Here is a 13,697-nt window from a genome sequence, read left to right on the forward strand (position 1 = left end):
ATGGTTAACATATCTGGTATCGATTAACGTAGACTTAACACATTGGCTTCAGGATAACAGAGTTTTATCGACCTCCCTTTCGTTTTATGAGGGTTTAAGCAACTCTTAAAACACCTAATTCGTTTATTTGAGTTTGATTCACTTTCTGCGTAGGTTATGGATCTGATTTGTCTAGATGAGTTGGAACTCTGTTTCTGCAATCGCGGCAGGCTTCTCAGTCGATACAAGAGATACTCGCTTTTGTTTTCTAATGAGGGGAATGGAACTGGGCTGAGTCTTTGCTTGTATTTTATTTTGTCCTATAGATGAATGTGACATTAGCCTAGGGTGAATTTCGCATAATGACTTATATTGACGGCCGGTAGCTAAAGAAAGACTGAGCATAATGTTGCCCATGAACAGGAATGATTGTACCTGATCATTTCTCAGCTAACGTAAGCTGCTCACGTTAGTTAGCTAGCTAGCTAGGTAACGTTGCCTTTAGAAAGATGACACGCATGACCTGTCCACCGCTGCAGTCTATTAATGCATTAATTTGTTTATAATGCGCAAAGAGGATGTTTTAGCCAACAGGATAAACGAGAAGTGTTGTTTAGAAGAAAACGGGGAGCTGACGTTGAAAACGTATATTTTAGCCCTGTTGCTAGCGTTAACTAGCTGAGTTTTGGAGTCCACCGGCACTATTGCAACCTCGGCAAGTTTGCCTCTTCTAAGTTTCTCAGCTGACGTACACTGCCACTTTCTTGATGTCTATCTGCAGCTCCGTTTGTAACTTAATGTAATGTGTTTGCGTCAAAACGATTTATACCAATCTTACATTAGCTAATACTGAACTGCCACATATTGTATGTGCTTTGATAGGGCACCTTTAACTCAGACACTTTCTTTTGATGTGCTGTAGGGATTTTTTTCTATGTCCACACACCAGCTGATGTCAAAACTCTAAAGTGCCAAAATCACTTCTGAAAGTTGCACATTGATTTGTAATGATGTGGCTATAACGGAGCACATGTGCTTCCGGGTTCGATGTTGCTGTTCTGTGGATGATGATGCGGATGACCTGGCTGATATCAGGAATCAATCGACGAATGATGAAGCTCCTTGTCGCCCTTGCCTTGATTGCCTACATTGCCTGTGAGTACAAACATAGCCTCTGATGCAAAAGCTGAAATGTCAAAAATACCCTGTGTATCATGTTGTGGTTGACTAGCCAACATTTTCTTGATGCCCATCTTTAAATAGAACACCTCTTGAACACTCCCACCTCTATGTCCCCATGTAACGTTTCCAAGCAATCTACTCTAATGTTGTGGCACAGGACAAGGCAAGTTGCACATCACTAAATCAAATTAAATAAGCAACTTTGTCTAGACTTATTGGCGTGGAAACAACGTGTGGAAATTGTTAAGGTTTAGCTTAATCTCAATGGTTTTAATGCTACCTTTCATTTGTGATGCCCAGAAAATGAGTGTTTGGTCCTTGGTGTAGGTCCTTAGTGTGGCTGGATTTCATGGAAATGTGTGTTTTCCACAGTGTCATCAGATTAGTCTGAAGTAGGCCTACCTTTAATTCAGGGTTGATGTTTTGATTCATAGACCTGTTGCCAGCAGTAAAGAGGACAGTCTCTTAAAGCATGCCCAGTGATCTCAATGAAGCTACTTAACAACCAGGCTATAGCCTATCTTTAAAGTAGTTTAATAAACGTCATTGTAGGACCAGTCCTACAATCTTCAGACTAATTTCAATAGTAATAGGCCTGATACCCACTGTAGGAGGAGGGTGGGGGGCCTCTGAGATAACTCTGAGATAACTCTATAGGATGAATGAAGATAGGATGTATTGAAAATATAATGACCGAAAGCCATGTTCTGTTATTTTTGTGGTTAAGCTGACAGAGGTTGGCTATTCTAAAGAGAGAGAGGGGGAGAAAACAGGCTAGTGGTCTCCAGTGCAAACGGCAAAGGGTCAGCAGAGATGACTCTGTGGGTCCCTGAGGCTTGGCTGACACAAGTCAACAGGACACAGATGGAGCAAGACGATGTGTTTCAATGTGATAGGTTGCATAGCCTACTGTATAAGCAACCATTGCAGGTCATGCGGGACTGGGTTGGTATAAGCCCTGGTGACTTTTGCATGAGTCTTTTGCGGTGCTCCTGATATGTTATATGCCATGCTCACATGCAAAAACTGAGTGTGTGGAAAATCACTATGTAGGACACACACAAACTCCAGCTAGCCTAGATGATATTTGTTTTTGCATTCAGCTTTGGCTTTGAAATAGAGGAACATTTTTTTTTCTGAAGATAAACCCATTTATGAGAATGAAACATAAACTCAGACATAGACTTTTGGCCATTTTGTTTTTCATCCAAAGGCACTGAAACCAACATGATGAATCCTATTTCTGCCATTAGAGAAGTCAAACATAGGCCACTGGATACCGACGTCATTCTTAATGTACTGTATCATTGCAATAGTTTTAAGCACAATACATTGTATCGGAATATTAATCTAGGATTTTTCATCACATCTACTGCCTGTGAAGTCCATTATAATCAATCACAATGTATCACAGAATTGAATCACAATACCTGCTGTAGTTTAGCGAATTAATATTCACATGTGATACAGCCAATGAATTATCTACTTCATAGGTGTGCAAATAACATACGGTTAATGACCCCCTTATAGAACACAGAACAATAGCGAATTCAACCAAGTAGTGGAATGATAAGGAGATAGTAACGTATCGTCACCTCTGTGGCAAGTCTCTCCCTTATCTCACACCTGTTAGAGTTGTGTGGTTTCTGGGTGGTGTTAACTGGCTGTCTTTCTAGGGACTTAAGAGTGGTAAGTCATGGCTAACAACCATGTGTAGATTAGAAGAGCAGAGTTTGTATCGGATGAGGTTTGATTGACTGTCATCACAATGTCTCCTCCATCTGATTAGATTGTTGCCATTTTCCGTTTATCCTTATGACAGTGTTATGTTTATAGTTTATTTCAGGCGCTTTTATCCAAAGCGACATACAAAGACATTAATAAACATTACATCAACATTAAAATCAACAGTTTAAAGTAAAGTCATATAGCCCAAATAGAAAAAAGTACCAATATTATAAGAGTCGACTGAATACAGTTTAAAAGAAAAATAACGATGAGCCTAAACATATTCAAACTGCAGTTCTGTAGTTGAATTTATTAGTTGTGCAAGGTTAACAGATGAGCATTTAGAAATCTTTTGATCACAAAACTATCATTTGAATGAGGAGCATAACTGTACGTACACCGCCGGCGACTTGAGCTTCCAAGATCGCTCTGGATGCCCTGGCAAGGACGCCCTGGCAAGGATGCTTTGGCCGCTCTGACATAGTAGCATTCTATGTTCGTTGCTGGTTGTTTGGTCACTGAACCGCGTCATATCTCATTACCATAATGTTGAGCCACTTTCAACTTTCAACTGCACAGGAAGTTGCGTAAAGTCTCTTATTTGAAAAATTGTATAAACTGTAAGATTTATTTATAAAGATTATTTTAGTCAACATCCTTTTGCTGAGGTTTTTTTTGTCTAGCATAATAACCCTATTCTCATTTATTGTAAAAATGATTAGGCTAACTCAAGCATATTAGAGTATGATATTAAGACACAAGCTCATTATTTGGCCTACTTTAACAGACACATTATAATCCAGATATAATGGTAGTATGACAATATAGGCTATTTCAGCTCATTTCAGCTCATTTCGGCATATTGAATTAGCTTGTTTGTGTAATGTCCAGTAAACATTAACATTGGATTTGGATCATAGTTAACTAATTAACCAATAACCCCAAAATAGGCCCAATTAAATGATAATGGGCTAAAAAAGTGGAAAAGTTAATTACCAGTTAACATATTTCAGTAATCAAATTTGTAGGCCTATCTTTCATATTATGAGGACCATTTCAGAATAGCCAAGCCTATGTGTTGTAGTGGTCCAATACAGGGAAATCTAATTTCAGGCAAGATTGTACACAGCTGTTTTTCTTTTTTCAACCAATAGAAAAGCTAAGTTTGAGGTATAGTGTAAGTAATATAATATGTTATTAAGTTGAAGTTAATTTAAATTTCCGCTGTTCAAAGTTGCTTGTCTTGATGTGGCCAATTGTAACAGACACAACTGTTAGTGTAAGCTATGTCCCGTAGGCCCTCTTTTTCATTACAGCATCGCAGATTTTCAGAACAACTCGACTGTAGTCATTTAAGGGACAAGCTTTTTTTTTAGAACAAATCATTTGTTCAGCTGCCTAGCAATTGACAACATCTTAAGAGAGTCTGATATAGCCTAGCACTCAGATGGCATAATCATGCATATACCAAACTTCAGTCACTTTAATGCAATTTATTTATTTATTTATTTATTTTAAAGTAAAGTTACTTTATTTGGTCATCGGATTCCATCACAAGAACATATGCAACAAGTCAGAGGTTTCTTTGTTTAACTTGGGCACGTTGAAAGTCAGATTTGTGACTGTCTCCCCCTCTTGTGTGTAATTAGCACCGTTCTTAGCAGTCCAAACACTTACATCTGGTGGCATGGCCTGTGTTAGTTTCACCCATCTGTTATGTGATGTCATTTAAATATACCCAGCCAATGTGAATTGAAATCACAGATATTCACCTGCCAGTCTGTTTTGTGGCACATTCTTTTCCGGTGTTGCCTGGAAACCAGCCCAAAGTTACCCCGCACATAAAATGTGAGGTGGGGTGGGTGGTGTCTGTGGGATTCAGTCTGTATTCCCTCCACTGAGAAGTCTGTATGCTGGGTTAAGATGTGTTCGGGAAAATCAAATAATTTTGGGATGTTTTTATACCATGATGGACAGTAGTGCAGGCATCCATGTCACCTGAGCACAATTGAGTTGATTTTGTTTACATCAAAATTGCTGCTTCTAGAGAAGTGATAAATTTAGATTCCACTGGAGGCCTATACAAGGTTCATGACAGAGCAGTAACTTAAAACAATGAAATTGTGATTAATGCATTTGACCTCATGTTTTGTGGGTAGGGTAAATTCGGGTTGGATTCTGGGCTTGGTTCAGACAGACACGCCCCGTAATCAAATCCAAATGGTGTGTTCTCAGACTCTGCTGGTCAGCTGGTCTGTAGAAATGAAATTAAAACTGTGAGCAACAAAGAAAAGCCCACAAGGCGACAGAGTGGTGATGTTCACAATGACCGCAAGGTTGAAATGAAGAGCAATATGACTTTACTGAAACAGCTTGTGGGTGTACATGTGATTAGTCTTAGGTTTAGGATATGTTTGGGTCATAGTGATGGTGATTGATTTATGATAGGATTTGATAGGTAGGTCTATGAGTTTTTGTTCTTCCACTGAATTGTAGCCTATCCTTCACAACTGCACATGTGTCTTGTTTTGTATTATTTGGCCAAGGCTGTCTGAATGCAGACTTGCATGCCCTCTGTAGCTTCTCTCATTGGGGTAGATTGCAATGTGAAGAATTTAGACGCAAATAGTTTTACTGTAAGGGAATATTGTAATCCTCAGAAAGTGACAGAATCTCTGTGGTGGTATTCTATGAAACACAATATTATTATGCAGTATACTATTAGCTATTTTCATTGTAATTTTAAATTAAGCTGAATGTTTTTTTATAAGTGGATACATATGTGGCTACTTACTGTATGTACTAGATGTTATTTTATCATTTACTGTTCTTATTCATTGTTTTATTATGTTCTTAAGTTAAGTTGATTTGGATAAAAGTATCTGTTAAACACTATAAACATTCATAACATCATGAGCTCTCTTCATGGTTAAGTTTCATTAGCTATGGGCAGACTGGTGTTGAGGAGGAACAGGGAGAGTTGGGCATAAATGTAAATGGCAGACATCCATAGAGGACAGACAGGATTAAAACTGAGATATTCAGTGCAGCTCGGTGACAGTCAATCATGCTAATAGCTAGAGAGAGAGAGAGAGGCACAGAGATAGACATCCTCTCCAAAGGTTTCTGCACAACCCAATTAGACTGCAGTGTCTTGTTTGGAAAGGATTTGAAGCTTGTTATCAATGCTTTGCAAAAGATCAAAGATTGAGGTGGTGTTGATCAATAAATTGCCAAGGCTGGTGCTTTTTTTTAAAAAAGAAATATATATAAGAACACCTGACTCATGTTGATCATCCAAATGTACTCAATACAATTCTCTCCATAGAGGTAAGAAAGGTCCTCAGGAAGGTCTTGTTTGCATCGCATTTTATGTGGCTTATGCACTGGTGTAGCACAATTCTCTAATTATGCAATTTATCTATTGAATTATTTAAAAGTTACCAGCAATTACATGCGAATATCAGCTTATTCTCTCTCAGGATGCTATGGCCTTTGGCCAGCAGTGTCCAGCCCCCTGTGTCTTTCCCTAGATAATCCTCTCTGATGTGGCCCGCAGCAGTACCAAGTAGCAATATCTACTAATTACAGTGAGTGTTGGGTTTAATTACCAAATGGACCATCACAGGCAGCCAAAGCCGATTGCAGCTTATGTCCAGCCATCGATGCCATGGCCCCCATAGGGACTGTGGCATCAAACTCTCCCTGAACTCTCCCCTCGGATTAACTAATCAGACAACACATTTACCTAAGTAAGTTGTCATGATGTTATGTGCTAAGGCTACCAGTGAATGGAGTCATGGGTGTTGGCTCATGCTCTTACCAACCAAGGTATTAAGTTTGTGTTGATCCACTGATGTATGTGACATCCTTTATCTGAGTGACCTACTAGAACCTATGCAGTCCGGTTTCAAAAGTGGTCATTCTATTGAAACTGCTCTTCTGTCTGGGACTGAAGTATTGAGAGTCCTCAGCTCCGTCATCAGTATTAATTCTACTAGATTTATCTGTAGCCTTTGATACTGTTAACCATGACGTATTCCTTTCTACACTCTCTGAACTGGGAAGTTTTGGGAAAACTCTTGGCTGGTTTGAATCTTACCTTAAAGGACGTTCCCTCAGCGTGTCTTGACAGGGACGGGTATCAAAGTTGCATGACCTCATCACAGGTGTGCCTCAGGGAATAGTATTAGGGCCCCTGCTTTTCTACACCTCTTCCTTAAGTGAGACCATTCGCTCCCATGGTTTTCACTATCACTGCTATGTGGATCACAACTTTTACCTATCTTTCCCATCTGAGGACTCGACTCCTTTAGCTTAATCTCAGGTTAACTTCCAGCTTGACTCTTATTCTCTGACCCCAACTAGATTGGCACATAACTTGGCCCTCATAATTGATGACTGACTTAACTTCTCTGAGCATGTAGCATCAATTGTAATTTTATGTCTGTTTATCCTTTACAACTTTAGGAAGACCAGACATCTGACACAAGATGGGTCTTCCAAGAAGGATCTAAAGGCATATCTGTTCAAAATGCACATAGTTAAGCGTTTCTTATGCGTTACGATTTCTATATTATATTAATGGTTTATTTTTTCGTAGGCTTATGATTGAATTTATATTGTTTTTTTTATTATGGCTATTCTCCTTGATGTAGTCTTACCAACTTTTTAAATTGTTTAGTGTAAAATGTAAATATTGTATTGTTGGGTGGTAAATCACTTTTAAAAGCTTCAATACTTTCAATCTGGAGTATAGATGCACAAGGCTACTTGACCTATTTGATGTCAGTTGCTAGAGTTTTAGCCTTTGGAGAGCTGAGAACATACAGTACACACACACACACACACACACACACACACACACACACACACACACACACACACACAGGCCCACAACCACTCACACATTCCATGTACAAAGCTGTGCAAGGGTGATAAGAAGATGAAGAATTGGGGCGACATTGAGGAGTGGCACTGCTAGATCCAGCAAACAAAAGATTTTATGTGCGCAAAAGGGGTGGCAGTTAGATAAAGGGTCGTCCCAATTCTGTTGGTGGTCCCTATAGCCCCCTCAGGCTTTCAGAATGAGAACATGTTGAGCGGACGACCTTGGTGGTAGACTCCCAAGCCACTCCAGAGCAAAAGGAATGTTTATTGTGTAAGAGGGTCAAAGACAAGACGTATATTTTTCTTTTTTTTTCTTTTGGGTCCCCCATCTATACATTTGACAAAAAACTCTCTCTGGTCTAGCGTGTCAGGCGTGATATGTTCCAAGATCACCTGTCCGTGTTTTGGACATTCAAAATTGCTTCCTTAATAATTTGCAGACCTGCCAACCTATACGCATTTTGCAAAGCAACCAAGCACATTTTCAGATAAAAGTACTACTGTTATTTCAGTTTGCATAATATTTTCCATGTGTCGCTGATGGTCAAAGTTTTCACAAGTAAAAGGCGCTCACAGAGAGCAGACCTTTCCAAGGCCAAATGAACAATGAAGCCATGAAGCCATGAACAACAAGTCTGAGTGTGGACCTAGGCTAAATATTTTGACCTATCGTTGATGAGTGTTTTGTTCTTCTTTGGAACATTTTGGTCATTGTTCTTGTTTATTAGCACGAAAATGAGCGAAAACAAATAATAGGCTTCCAGGCGGAGATCACGGACCTATCACATTAGTTGGGATAATGTAATCATTTCAGCCTCACAGATGACAGGAAGACACCACCATCAGAAAGACACTGAGTGCATGTGCAATTGAAATTCTTTAAAAACAATCAGTAATTTCCATTAGTCAGTAGGTAATAATAATTGAACATTGAATGTGTCAAAAAAAAGGAAATGAAAAAAGAAAACAAAACATGTAGGCTATTGTTAGTTTAAAGAGACCCTATGCAAATGTTTCATAGTCATAAAATCGATTAGAAATCGTTGTTTTGCTTGACTGACCAGTTTTATCGAAACAGTAATATTTCCTCCCGCCCCCAGTGTCCCTGTCCATTATTGCAGCCTTGCAGTTTGTGCAGGAGGCGATCGCTCCTTGTTTACATCTGGAGGTCTGAGACGCATTTAGAAGGAACAAGAAGAACCACGCTGGCAATTTATATATTTATATACAGCCTATACATGTATGAATATACACGCTAAAGCTGCAGGGGAAGCTCTGGAGAGAAATATTCAAGCATAAAACGAGCGAAACCAAAACCGGCAGATGAAATTGCCAATCCTGCATAGTTTCTCTTTAAGGACTGCTCACTGACAGCAGATGTCAAAAAGTCTCAATCTACTGTAGCCTATATTCAGGTGAATTAAATATGTTGGGATAAGAGCTGATAATAATAGATTGAAAAGAGGTAATAATATACCAGACATGATATGTCTGGAGACCACATTGAAGAAAATGGACAACATATTCACATCAGTCTCTATCAACACAAGTGTTTTTCATAGGTCAGGATTATTGGGCTCTAAAGCAGATCGTCAACATCATAGAACTATTGTAGAAAACTCAGTTTGTACACATTGGATCAAATTTAGATCGATATCTGACATTACAGGTGGGTCGCTTTCCAAAATGTACCTTGTGTGTTTTTGGTTGCATGCATAAGGGGCGATGTGAGGATTTTTGTTTTTTCTCAGCTCGAGTAGCTACAGCAGTCATGCATTTTCAGTTGTCTTTCAGAACAATAATACAAGGCCTGATTTTGAAATCAAATGAAATGGTCACACTCATTAGAAGATCTGTATAAGTGGCTTGCAAGTCACTTATGGTTTGTGACTATTTGTGTTGCTTTTTTGCAGACAGCATCAGTATGTTTGCTTGATCTGACCCAGAAAAAGAGCCAAAAAGATAAAGTTGTTTCCCCCAGAGATTCTCTACTACATGGAAAGTGCCTTAAGAATGCATCTCCTGGCACAGGAATCCATTTACAGATGGAAAGGAGTGCCTCTCAGGTGCAGGGATAGTCGGCTTGTTCTGCAACACGTCTCAACACCACCTGTGGAGCAGAGAGACAGATTGGGAACAAGCTGATTTGCATAACCACAATACACACACACACACACACACACACACACACACACACACACACACACACACACACACACACACACACACACACACACACGGACAGAGAGAGAAAGAAAGAGAGACTGCTTTCATTTACACCAACGAGAGTTTCAGGAAACACTCAGTGTTGACCTCTTTCTGCCTCTTGTCCTCAGGGAATGCCTACCTTACATTCCACCTGCTCATTTGCTTCCTCCCCAGCTCCCTATCTGTCGTGCTTTTTTATAGTCAGTGTGCAATTATAAGATGAGAAGTCAGCAAGTATGTGTGTGTAGGGTGGATTTGGTCGTTTTCACCTTCATCTCTAACCTTGACATTTTTAGGCTAACACTGACTTCCCTATAGTTACGTGCCTGACAACAAAGAAACACAAAGAAAGAAAAAAGGAAACACAGATTGGACTTGTTTCCTCATACGAAGCCCTGATATCAAAATAAAACTTCCATTATCCCATGGGACACACCCTTTTCTATTTCAACCGATAATTGAAACCAGTATGTGGACTGCTTCAGTAAATAGGCTGCCCATGTGTGAAATCACCCTATTATTAAGTCTAATAGTCAAATTGTTCTCATTGTCTTGTACTGGATGTAGGCCTAAGTTACAATGACTCACCTGGGCCACTCGGCCAGACACACACCTCTTTGCTTTACCTGTTTTTGGCAATTGGACTAATGGTTTGACAGATATTCAGGATATCGGTTAGCTTGTAGTGTGTGTTGACAGCTGTCCTTGGGAACTAGACTAGCAGCTAGAGAGCTCTTTAGCCAGGACCATGTGATTTAAGAATAGGAAGTTTGTACATTGCACATGCAAAATAAGCAAAAGAATAACATTTAGAAATGCATCTTTCCTTGTCCAGTTTTGTAAATACCTGTGTACAATGAGAATTGTGCCTAACTTTCATTTTATTTGTTTACATTTTTATTTAGTCATCAATGTTTTAACTCTGGGTATGAAATTAAGTTATAATAAAACAGACTAATAAAAAAGGAAAAGGAACAAGTTTACTACTGGGCATTACTCCAGTTGGGTATATATCCCAATAAAAAAGGAATATCAGCAAAGACAAGAAAATAATCTATATTTTTTTCTGGAGTGCAAATTGGATTTGTGTTTACTCTTGGCACAACCTGCAGAAAATATGTGTGTGTTTGTGTTGTTTTCACTGGAGCATTGTGTGTAGCTGCGATGGTGATCACAATAGAAACCTTGCCCAAGCCCTGCAGAAATAAAAGCAATGTGGTGATATTCCCTGCAGCTATTGTTTGGTTTTGTGAAGGCTTGTGATCAGTGAGTCAACAGTCAAAAGTTTGTTTTTTTTGTGTGTTGTTGTTGCGTAAATTACCCACAGGCATTCGGCCACTGCGATCTTGAATGACGATGCTCAAGTCTCCAGGATAACTTTCGAGGGCCACCTTTAGATGATCACTCTAATGACCGTAGAATCTCTGGCCTTAGACTTGATTTGAAGTGGACTCCTTCATATTTCAGGACAGAGTTGAACATGGAGGCCTAATTCTCTTTTCCAGCACAGATTATTTGATGTTGTTTACATTATTCTCCTTCAGTTTTTCTGGTGCTTATGAATAAAAACATGTCTCCTCTCTCCTTACATACATGAGAACACCCATGAAATTAGTCAGTAAGACCGGACTTTGTATGTGCATATTTACGATGGGACTCTTTTTTTCTGGAACATTGTGAACTAGCTGAGAAGTACAAGGCCAAAGGAATGTTATTCATACCTCCACCACCACTGCGTACCACACGTCACACTTCCCATCAGAAAGACACTGAGTGCATGTGCAATTGAAATTCTTTAAAAACAATCAGTAATTTCCATTAGTCAGTAGGTCATAATTGAACATTGAATGTATCAAAAAAAAAAAAAAAAAAAAAAACATGTAGGCTATTGTTAGTTTAAGGACTGCATACTGACAACAGCAGATGTCAAAAAGTCTCAATCTACTGTAGCCTACAGTATATTCAGGTGAATTAAATATGTTGGGATAAGAGCTAATAATAATAGATTGAAAAGAGGTAATGATATACCACATTGAAGAAAATGGACATATTTACATCAGTCCCTATCAACACAAGTGTTTTTCATAGGTCAGGATTATTGGGCTCTAAAGCAGATCGTCAACATCATAGAACTAACATAGAACATAGAAGGCCAAAGGAATGTTATTCATCCCTCCACCACCTCGCACCACACGCCACACTTCCCAAGGGGTGTGTGTATCGGACATCACACATGTAGCCGACAGTGCAAGGACAGGCCCAATTTTGTCAGATTTAAAAGATAACACCGCTTGAATCCCACTCTCTGCAAAATGCCGTAGGCCCTAGTATGTCACATGAGTGACATTGATCTGTACTTGTTGACCCAAAGTCTTTGCGTCCGTATCCCCAAGTGGAGGTGTAAGCATGAGTCAGACGTTTCCGGTCCTCTCTTAAAAAGTCACAGCCCCATCGGCTTGTTCCCAAAACAAGTTTATGGAGCTGCAAGTTTTCATCAGTAAAAGGATGACCCTCTGCTCTATAGGGACTAGAGTGCAGGAAGACATCAGAAACTCAATATATGTATACAGGGCAGGCTATATGTTGACATTCTCTCATCTCTCTTTCAGCTGTCTGGGGAACCTACACAAATATGAGGTAGGTTCTTATTTATTTATTCATTCTAATGTTTTTTTTTTTCCAGTTGCATCATTGGCATGTTTAAGACCTTGACGCAGATAGAAGTCTCCATAGGGGTAGTTGTGTTTGAATTGGAACATATCAATTATTCAGACCGTAACACAAGTGCAAGTGATTTCCATTTGTTTTTTGACTCATGCAGGGTGCCTGTGTGTGTTCTTTTAGTGCGTCATATTCGTTATAGACCTGTCAAAACTTTTTTTTTCCCATTGTTTTTTTACCAGGGCTATTTTAATACAGTAGATGCATGCCAGCTTTGCCTTGCTTTGTTCAGAATTTGAGTTAGTTTATTTTGCCAAATATTACCGGTATATGTTGTGTATGTTGAATAGAGAATTAGCTGGCATGTTGCTTTTTTTTCTGCTTATACTTTGGAACGTGTGTGTGTGTGTGTGTGTGTGTGTGTGTGTGTGTGTGTGTGTGTGTGTGTGTGTGTGTGTGTGTGTGTGTGTGTGTGTGTGTGTGTGTGTGTGTGTTGTGTGTGGACATGTGGACATGTTTGGTGCTTGTCAGTTGGAAGACCAGAACTAGTGCGTGAGCTGGCACCAGGGAGAGGAAGCGTGCCGTGACGGCCGCCGCTCCTCTGTCGACATGGCAACATGTGGCGCTTGTTGACTCGTCGCGGAAGCCGTTTTCTGCCACACTGTTTGCTCTCGGAGAGTGTGTGTGTGCTCTGGCTAAAGCCGTCATCTGTCTCTCTCCATCCATCCTCGTCTTCCTCCTCCTCTTATCCTCTTTATCCCCTCATACTCATCCTCTTCTTTTTACCTTTTTGCTGCTCACAGGTCCATACAGGAGCAAGGAGAGATACGGATAGAGCAGAAGATTGATGAGGTTGGTGGACCATGAGTATTGCACCTCTCTCTCTCCCTCTCCCTCCCCCCACCCTCTCTGGTTGTCACTGGTTGTTCAACCGCTCTTTTCTTATCAACTTAGTTGGTTATTTTTTCCACGCTCCATCTTTCCTCGCTTCTTTATCTCCTTCCCAAACTGTCGCTTCTCTCTCATCCCCTCCCACTCAGGCTCTCTAC

General features: G+C 39.8%; 1 protein-coding gene across 1 annotated transcript in view; it reads left to right on the plus strand.

Moving 5' to 3' along the window:
• Positions 1-222: 222 nt before the first annotated feature.
• Positions 223-13,697, plus strand: part of uxs1 (UDP-glucuronate decarboxylase 1) — a 49,809-nt gene continuing 36,334 nt past the window's right edge. Inside the window, exons 1-3 of the mRNA XM_062534400.1 lie at positions 223-1,134; positions 12,597-12,624; positions 13,452-13,500. Coding sequence (XP_062390384.1) covers positions 1,044-1,134; positions 12,597-12,624; positions 13,452-13,500 — 168 coding nt within the window. The 5' untranslated portion in view covers positions 223-1,043. The remainder of the gene's footprint in view (positions 1,135-12,596; positions 12,625-13,451; positions 13,501-13,697) is intronic.

This window comes from Sardina pilchardus, chromosome 4 (assembly GCF_963854185.1).
Source record: "Sardina pilchardus chromosome 4, fSarPil1.1, whole genome shotgun sequence".
Taxonomy (NCBI): Eukaryota; Metazoa; Chordata; class Actinopteri; order Clupeiformes; family Clupeidae; genus Sardina; species Sardina pilchardus.